Here is a 9934-nt window from a genome sequence, read left to right on the forward strand (position 1 = left end):
GTCTAGGGGCGGAAAAAGGTAGAGCGAGTTAAGCATTGCCCACTGCATTTGCCCGCCTTTTAACGCCATGGGGCGAAAACCTAACAGCGCCAAAATAAATCCGGGGCGCAAGTCGATCTACCGATAACTAAACAATCACGCGAGATACGACACCAAGATTTGTTACCGAGATTCAGCAGATATCAGTTAACCTCGGGACACGACCATGAACACTTCTCCCTGTCGGTAGCATTATAATACCGCACGTGGACCACCCCAGAGCCGACACATGTCGGGGCACGACCATGAACACTTCTCCCTGTCGGTAGCGTTATAATACCGCACGTGGACCACCCAGGACCGACACATGCCATCGGCTCCCTGCACTTATGTCAATCAACACGCCCGTGCGTGACGCAGTCTCCTCTTTTCCCTGCGCCGCGACGAAGACGGATGATCGCCGGCTCTGATTGATGATCAACATGTAGCACGCGAAATAAAGTTGTAAACAAATGCTTCGACTGAGATTTCTTAACTAGTCTTGCCGCGGCTACAAGTTCACACCGCATACGACAGACACGCACAAAAACTCCCAAGATGAAGAAGACAAGAAATGCTCCGCCTGCAGCCAGGCATCGGGGTTGGTTATGTGCGCCGTTGTTTCATCTCCATTTCACAGTTTGGGTCCCAAACCGGCGTTCACTTCCAGGCCACTACGGGATAGTACTTGTACTACTAGCTAGACAGCCAGAGTGGGCCGCTGGTCTCATGGAGCGCGTGCCGGCCCCGGCGTGGCGTGGGCGCATGGTGGAGCAGTGGTTTCCTCGGTAAAACTCCGCGACTGTCGGTGGTGCATTTTCTTGCAGTTCTCTAGACCAGACCCCGCGACCGCGTGAACGATCGATGAGATGAGTTCTGTAGGAGGAGCAGTGGTTTTCTCTTCTGAGACTGTACTCCATTAAGAGCGTGAAGACGAAAGAGCTCAGTTGGAGTACGTACTCCTATGAAAATGCCTTTTGGAGCTCGGCCTCCATGGAGGCCGGTTTTTGAAGAACACAAAATTCATGAAAATTCATATTTTTACAATTCAAAAAAATCTAAAAAAATTAGAGATATACATGGAGTCATAACACACATGTGTGTAAATTTTTAAGACGAAATACGTTGAAATGAAGGCTGTGCAAAAAAGACAAATCTGAGACTTTTTAACATATATTACTATTCATCCTCAAAGTCCAGAAATTTGTCTTTTTTCTATAGGTCGCATTTCGAAGTATTTCATTTTGAATTTTTACACACACATACATTTCATCCGTGTATAGTTGCATATTTATTTTCAGAATTTTTTAAGTCAAAAAGTTTAAATTTTGAATTTTTCAAAAATAAAGGGCTCCATGGAGCTCGGTCACCAAAACGCCATACTCGTACTCCTACCTCTTTATTGCTACCTGCTGAAGCCCACTACCGAGCACTGCAAGCGAGCTCACCGCTACGCTCTTGAGCTCTTGGCAGTGGCAACCAACGACGGGTGAACCATACACTGGGATATCACCGGTTGATCAGGTTCAGGATCACCATAGAAGTTCGTAATCAGCAAAACTCCGGGCATGAACTTTTGTGCAGTGTCACCTTGCCCGGCTGCGCAATGAAACAAACTTGACACCGCCAAACAGTCAAACACTAGACAAAGCTCACCGTAACACGTGCTCAAAACCGCTACTACCAAGGATCGGTATCCTTCAAAACAAGCAACGAGTTAGTACTACGCTGCAAGTTGTGTGGCCGTAATCCTCGGATCTGCGGTAAGCCTGAACAAAGCCCACGTCTGACAACAACATCATTCACAACACTCTAGCTGCTGCAATGGAGTGATCACCCTTTCACCAACCGGAGACAGTAACACACGGGAGAAAAGGAAGAAACCGACCGAGCCCTTTCTTAAGCCTCTTTTTTTTTTTGACAGGTTCTTTGGCCTACCGGGCACGAGACGAAGGGGCCAAATAATTTTTCCCCGCCTTTACCAAAAAGGTTCCGGCCGAGCACTTGGCCACCGACCACTCACATCGCAACAAACCACACACTAACCTAATCGTTCAGGGCCCATCAACGCTTTAAATCAAAGTGGAAACGCCGGATCAGATTCCTGAAATCTGGAGCCGCGGGCTTGAGATTTGCGCCACAAAACGACGCCCAGTTATCTGCTCTCAACGAATTAAGAAATGCACTTGACACAATCTAAGCCCCCACCCCTTAACATATGATGTGCACTACTGAAAACAAATGAACAAAAATACCCCCTCGATTATTTTTGGCGGTGTTATAGTACGTACGTATTACTATAGATAGAGTACATCTGTTACAGATTTCGACCCTAACAGAAAACGAATGGAATCAAATAAGATATTCCCCCAACAGGCAAAAAAACAACAGCTGTACACAACCCGTCCCTGCATCTGGCGAGATCTCATCTCGTCTCAGCAAAACCTCGACCCATCCGTCACCACCATGCGGGCCTATATGTCAGTGCCGAAAGGGCCACTCCAACCAGCGACATAAAATTGTCCACCTGGGCCCGCGCCGGACCCATCCCATCCTGTGAGGTACGGCGTGTCCGTCCCTCACCGCCCCTACACCGACACCGACCCCGACGACGGCGACGCCGCAACCGAGCCGGGTCATGGGCAGTGATCCGGACTCGGACGACGACTGACTTGTCACTCCAGCGACCTGGGCCGCGCATTGTCAGGCCACGGCGGCGAGGAGGTCGTCACGGGCGCCGCGGCGGCGGAGCAGGTCGTAGGGCGCCCAGAGCGCGTCCAGCGGGCAAGGGCGGCCGGCGTCGAGGCGAAGCCACGGCTTCCCCTTGCCGCTCCAGTGCAGCAGGCTCACCGGCCCCGGGTGCAGCTCCCGGCACTGGCCCGCCACGTTGTCCCCGCCGAGGCCGTGCTGGTTCCACCTGTGCTGCACGGCCTTCACGTCGCCCGCGAACACGAGGAGGAACGGCGGGAGAGACCCCAGCTCGTATATCCTGGCCTCCTGCTTCTGCACGTCCATCCAGTACTCGAGCTTGGCCGTGTACCCGCCGGCCCGCCACCGGTCGAGGTCGATGACCATGACCCCGGTGTTGAAGTAGCAGGGCGCGCGCGTGCGGTTGGCGAAGACGGAGGAGTAGGCGGGGTGGCGCCAGAAGGCGTCGGTGAAGTAGAGGGTGAAGTTGGCGTTGCAGTACTCGGGCGCGGCGAGGGCGGCGCCGGGGCCGAGGTCGGTGGCCCAGAGGCGCGCGACGTCGTCGACGACGAGGAGGTCCGAGTCGAGGTAGAGGACGCGGGGGACTGAGCGGGGGAGGATGTCGGCTAGGTAGATGCGGGCGTAGTTGAGGGGCTGGTCGAGGGCGCGGCGCACGGAGGAGGAGATCTTGCCGCGGACGAGGCGGGCGTCGAAGCGGTGCACGGTGGCGGGGAGCGTGGGGAAGGCGGCGGCGAGCGCGGCGCGGAGCCTGGCGAGGCGGCGCGCGGGGGACGCCGAGGAGGCGACGAAGTGGAAGGCGATGGACTCGGGGCAGGCGGCGTGGCGGAGCACGGAGAGGACGCCCGCGAGGGACCCGCGCAGGTAGGTGCCGTCGAGGGTCATCGCGATGTGGATCGTGGGCGCGCCCGCGCACCCCGCGCCGTTGCGGAACGCCGGCGCCTCCCGGAACTCGGGCAGCTCGGCCGCCGCCGCCGCCGCCGCGGCGGCGGCGAAGAGCAGGAGCGCGGCGAGGAGGCGCATTGCGGGGCGGCGACGGATGGGAGTGTGCGCCGCTTTATTATTCCCCTCCCATCCGAGAGAGGGGGGGAAGGTAAAGAATCGGGGGGAGGGGAATGGAATTTGGATGGGCACGGCACCGTCGGCACGGGTAGAGGGGAGATGGGGGGCGATGCAGAGTTAAGAGGCGGAGACGGCGGAGGGGAGGGTACAGGCTGGAAAGAGGGCGACGTGTGAGGTTTCCGCGTGGGTTTTCCGGGGCTTCTCGTTGGGATTTTTTCGAGTTTTTCCGGACGTTGGGCTCTTGGTGGTTACGATTTCGACGGGACGGCCGTGGCCAGCCCGTAGGCGTAGTAGTGCGTGATCTTTGCGTGCCAATTCCTATTTGCCGCCTTTAGCGCCTGATTTAGGCCTCCTTTGATTTGGAGAAATTTTGTAGGATTTTTATAGAATAGGACTTCTATAGAAAAAATTCCTTCAGAGCTTTTTGGTTTGTAGGAATGAAATCCTATTTCTATGAAGGAATTCTTCCTATCCTTCACATTTCATAGGAAAAAAAACATTAGCTTAGACTCAATGAAAAAAATTATATAATGTGAATCAAAGGGCATCTCTTTTTCTATTCCTATGCATAGGATTTGAGATGCATGTCATCTCATTTTTTATGACTTTCCTATTCCTATGATTTTCCAATCCTATGAACCAAAGAAGGCCTTAGTTTTTTGGGGGGTAAAAACGATTCTCATTCAAATAAGTTCACCGGAATCGTTACAATATCACGTGGTTGAGCAAACCAAACATATCTACCTATATCCAAAGAAAGGAAATATTTTGCTAAAGCATCCACTTCATGGTTTCTGCTTCTTCTCTCATGAATGAAAATATAACTCTCAAACTCCTTTGATCTTTCATTGATTTCTTTAATGATAGCAGCACAACGTCGTGCCTTTCCTGCCTTCACCTCCTTGACGGCTGTAGAACAGTCTGAGGACACCAAGACTTTCCAGATTTGAAGATTCAAAGCAAGTGCTAGTGCCTCTCTACATGCAAGTATCTCCAACGTAGGTGCATCCAGAATTCCAAGAAAAGCAATTGACTGCGATCCCATATAAATTCCTTGGTCATCTCGACACACCACAGTTGTGTCCCTCCATTACCTCTCTTTGATACAACACCATCAACATTAAACTTGCATATACCTTGTGGTGGCCTAACCCATGTCTCTTTCACCAAAATTCTGTTTTGCACTGTTTGTGTGGGCTTCAACTTCTGTTCTATGTTTCCCAGTTTAAGAATATACCTCCTAATGAAGTGATGTGTTGCCAAGGGTGCCTGAAATCATGCTCATAAACAACTTTTCTTCTGGAATACCACACTGCCCAAAGTGTCACAACCATCTTAGTGTATCCCACGTGCGATAACGGGTCCTGCATAGCTGAAATCCATTGCTTTGCATGTGTGTCTGTGACTTCAGTCATCTTCTGCACCATCGTCTCATTGGCCAATGCACATACACATCTTGTTGGAGAGCAGTCCAGAAGAGCATGGCACCATGAATCAGGAGCCCCGTAAAGAGGGCAGCATGCAGAGTCGGCCATGTTTCTATGCTCTAGTACGTCAAAGGTGGGTATCGAATGTTTAGCCAAGCGCCAAAGAAAGACTTTGAGCTTTGAAGGAATCTGGGAGCCCCATAGATTAGTCCATTGCTTTGTCGAGTCCACTGTATTCGAGCTACCAGCATCATGAAACAACCAACCTTTGCGACTGTACTTGGTGTTGACGAGCATCTTATAGGTTGACCGAACTGTAAAGTTACCATTGTTCTCATGTGCCCATGACCAAAAGTCTGTCACGTTCCTTGTATATAAGGGTATGCCCGAATCACTTCTGAATCCATGGGTAAGAAAGTATGCCGAACTAGGTCCTCTCTCCATCTAGAGGATGTCTCATCAATCAGTTCTGAGACAAGGAAAAGATTACCATTTGCAGTCGTGATGGGTCTCATTGATCTCTCCCTTGGAAGCCAGTTGTGGTTCCAAATCTCCATGGATGTCCCATCACCAATACGCCTAATCAATCCCTGAACCAGGACGTGCCTTCCTTCCACTATGGCCCTCCAAACTTGCGATGGGTGTGATCCTAGTTGTGCGTGCAGAATAGATGTTCCCGGGAAATATACCACCTTCAGTAGTTTTGCACTCAAGGAATTTGGATTCTCTAACAATCTCCATGCTTGACGAGCTAGAAGCGCTAAATTAAACAATTCAAGGTCCCTGAACCCCATGCCTCCCAAATATTTCAGTTTGGTCATCACATCCGAAGACACCCACACAAATTTCCTCTTCCCTTCTTTTGCTCCCCACCAGAATTTCCTTATCATCACATTCAAGTGTTCGCATATCCCCCGTGGAAGTTTAAAACATCCCATGGAATAAACCGGGATGGCCTGCACAACATACTTTATAAGCACTTCTTTTCCTCCCATAGAAATTAGTTTCTCAAGCCAACCCTGGTTCTTCTTCCAAACTCTATCTTTCAAATATTTGGAAGTGCCATTTTTTGATCTTCCCACATCAGAGGGCATACCCAAATATTTCTCACTAAGAGATTCATTCTGTACATTAAGTAGCATCTTTACTTCCTCCTTCACATTCTGGGGACAACCTTTACTAAAAAATATTGAAGATTTGTCTCTGTTTACCCTTTGACTAGATGCATTACAATAAACATCTAGTAGGTTTGACACTTCCTCCACCCCTTCTTGACTTGCTTTGAAAAACAACAGGATGTCATCTGCAAAAAGAAGGTGGTTAACCGGTGGTGCCGACTGTGCCACCTGGATGCCCCTGAGCTGCGATGACTGATTGTTGGATTTTAAAAAGCACGAAAGGCCCTCTTGTTGGGGATCGTTGCAGAAATTAAAATTTTCTACGCATCACCAAGATCAATCTATGGAGCTTACTAGCAATGACTGGGGAGTGCATCTTCATACCTTTGAAGATCGCGATGCGGAAGCATTGCAAGAACGCGGTCGGTGGAGTCGTACACGAAGCGATTTAGATCGCGGCCGAAACCGATCTAAGCACCGAACAACGGTGCCTCCGCGTTCAACACACGTGCAGCCCGGTGACGTCTCCCGCGCCTTGATCCAGCAAGGAGAGAGGGAGAGGTTGGGGAAGACTCCGTCCAGCAGCAGCACGACGGTGTGGTGGTGGTGGAGGAGCGTGGCACTCCAGGAGGGCTTCGCCAAGCACTGCGAGAGACGAGGAGGGAGAGGGGTAGGGCTGCGCCAAGAGAGAGGGAGAGTCGTGTCTCTGGCAGCCCCAAAACCCCACTATATATAGGGGGAGGGGAGGGGCTGCGCCCCCATCTAGGGTTCCCCCCTAGGGGTGGCGGCCAGCCCTAGATGCATCTAGGGGGCGGCCAGAGGGGGAGAGAGGGGGCGCACCCTAGGTGGGCCTTAGGCCCATTTGAGCCTAGGGTTTCCCCTTCCCTGCGCCTTGGGCTTCTTGTGGGAGGCGCACCAGCCCACCTAGGGGCTGGTCCCTTCCCACACTTGGCCCACGCAGGCCTCCGGGGCTGGTGGCCCCTCCCGGTGGACCCCTGAAACCTTCCGGTGGTCCTGGTACGTTACCGATAACGCCCAGAACACTTCCGTGTCCAAAACAGGACTTCCCATATATAAATCTTTACCTCCGGACCATTCCATAACTCCTCATGACGTCTGGGATCTCATCCGGGACTCTGAACAACATCCGGTAACCACGTACATATATTACCTATAACCCTAGCGTCATCGAACCTTAAGTGTGTAGACCCTACGGGGTCGGGAACTATGCAGACATGACCGAGACATCTCTCCGGCCAATAACCAACAGCGGGATCTGGATACCCATGTTGGCTCCCACATGTTCCACGATGATCTCATCGGATGAACCACGATGTCAAGGATTCAATCAATCCCATATACGATTCCCTTTGTCTGTCGGTATAGTACTTGCCGAGATTCGATCATTGGTATACCGATACCTTGTTCAATCTCGTTACGGCAAGTCTCTTTACTCGTTCTGTAACACATCATCCCGTGACCAACCCCTTAGTCACATTGAGCTCATTACGATGATGTCTTACCGAGTGGGCCTAGAGATACCTCTCCGTCATACGGAGTGACAAATCCCAGTCTTGATTTGTGCCAACCCAACAGATATTTTCGGGAATACCCGTAGTGTACCTTTATAGGCACCCAGTTACATTGTGAAGTTTGGCACACCCAAAGTACTCCTACGGTATCCATGAGTTGCACAATCTCATGGTCTAAGGAAAAGATACTAGACATTAGAAAAGCTTTAGCAGACGAACTACACGATCTTGTGCTAGGCTTAGGATTGGGTCTTGTCCATTACATCATTCTCCTAATGATGTGATCCCGTTATCAATGACATCCAATGTCCATGGTCAGGAAACCGTAACCATCTATTGATCAACGAGCTAGTCAACTAGAGGCTCACTAGGGACATGTTGTGGTCTATGTATTCACACACGTATTACTGTTTTTGGATAATACAATTATAGCATGAACAATAGACAATTATCATGAATAAGGAAATATAACAATAACCATTTTATTATTGCCTCTAGGGCATATTTCCAACAGTCTCCCACTTGCACTAGAGTCAATAACCTAGTTACATTGTGATGAATCGAACACCCATAGAGTTCTAGTGTTGATCATGTTTTGCTCGTGGAAGAGGTTTAGTTAACGGATCTGCGACATTCAGATCCGTATGCACTTTAAAAATCTCTATGTCTCCATCTTGAACATTTTCACGAATGGAGTTGAAGAGACGCTTGATATGCCTGGTCTTCTTGTGAAACCTGGGCTCCTTGGCAAGGGCAATAGCTCCAGTGTTGTCACAGAAGAGAGTCATCGGGCCCGACGCATTGGGAATAACTCCTAGATCAGTAATGAACTCCTTCATCCAGATTGCTTCATGTGCTGCCTCCGAGGCTGCCATGTACTCCGCTTCACATGTAGATCCTGCCACGACGCTTTGCTTGCAACTGCACCAGCTGACTGCCCCACCATTCAAAATATACACGTATCCAGTTTGTGACTTGGAGTCATCCAGATTTGTGTCGAAGCTAGCATCGACGCAACCCTTTACGACGAGCTCTTCGTCACCTCCATAAACGAGAAACATATCCTTAGTCCTTTTCAGGTACTTCAGGATATTCTTGACCGCTGTCCAGTGCTCCATGCTGGGATTACTTTGGTACCTTCCTACCAAACTTACGGCAAGGTTACATCAGGTCTGGTACATAGCATGGCATGCATAATAGACCCTATGGCCGAGGCATAGGGGATGACACTCATCTTTTCTCTATCTTCTGACGTGGTCGGGCATTGAGCCGTGCTCAATCTCACACCTTGCAATACAGGTAAGAACCCCTTCTTGGACTGACCCATATTGAACTTCTTCAATATCTTGTCAAGGTACATGCTTTGTGAAAGACCAATGAGGCGTCTCGATCTATCTCTATAGATCTTGATGCCTAATATGTAAGCAGCTTCTCCAAGGTCCTTCATTGAAAAACATTTATTCAAATAGGCCTTTATGCTTTCCAAGAATTCTATATCATTTCTCATCAATAGTATGTCATCCACATATAATGTGAGAAATGCTATAGAGCTCCCACTCACTTTCTTGTAAACACAGACTTCTCCATAAATCTGCGTAAACCCAAGCGCTTTGATCATCTTATCAAAGCGAATGTTCCAACTCCGAGATGCTTGCACCAGCCCATAGATTGAGCGTTGGAGCTTGCATACCTTGTCAGCATTCTTAGGATCGACAAAACCTTCCGGCTGCATCATATACAATTCTTCCTTAAGGAAACCATTAAGGAATGCCGTTTTGACGTCCATTTGCCATATCTCATAATCATAGAATGCGGCAATTGCTAACATGATTCGGAGAGACTTCAGCTTCGCTAAGGGTGAGAAGGTCTCATCGTAGTCAACCCCTTGAACTTGTCGATAACCCTTAGCGACAAGCCGAGCTTTATAGATGGTCACATTGCCATCCGCGTCCGTATTCTTCTTAAAGATCCATTTATTTTCTATGGCTCGCCGATCATCGGGCAAGTCCGTCAAAGTCCATACTTTGTTTTCATACATGGATCCTATCTCGGATTTAATGGCTTCAAACCA

The 9934-nt window shown here is 49.8% G+C and overlaps 1 protein-coding gene across 1 annotated transcript; it reads right to left on the bottom strand.

The window, feature by feature from the left end:
• Positions 1-2260: 2260 nt before the first annotated feature.
• LOC123189804 (probable galacturonosyltransferase-like 3) lies at positions 2261-3890 on the bottom strand. Its single transcript, XM_044602296.1, has one exon. The coding sequence runs from the start codon at positions 3745-3747 to the stop codon at positions 2722-2724; it is 1026 nt and encodes a 341-aa protein (XP_044458231.1). The 5' UTR covers positions 3748-3890; the 3' UTR covers positions 2261-2721.
• Positions 3891-9934: the final 6044 nt, after the last annotated feature.

This window comes from Triticum aestivum, chromosome 2A (assembly GCF_018294505.1).
Source record: "Triticum aestivum cultivar Chinese Spring chromosome 2A, IWGSC CS RefSeq v2.1, whole genome shotgun sequence".
In the NCBI taxonomy this organism is placed as follows: Eukaryota; Viridiplantae; Streptophyta; class Magnoliopsida; order Poales; family Poaceae; genus Triticum; species Triticum aestivum.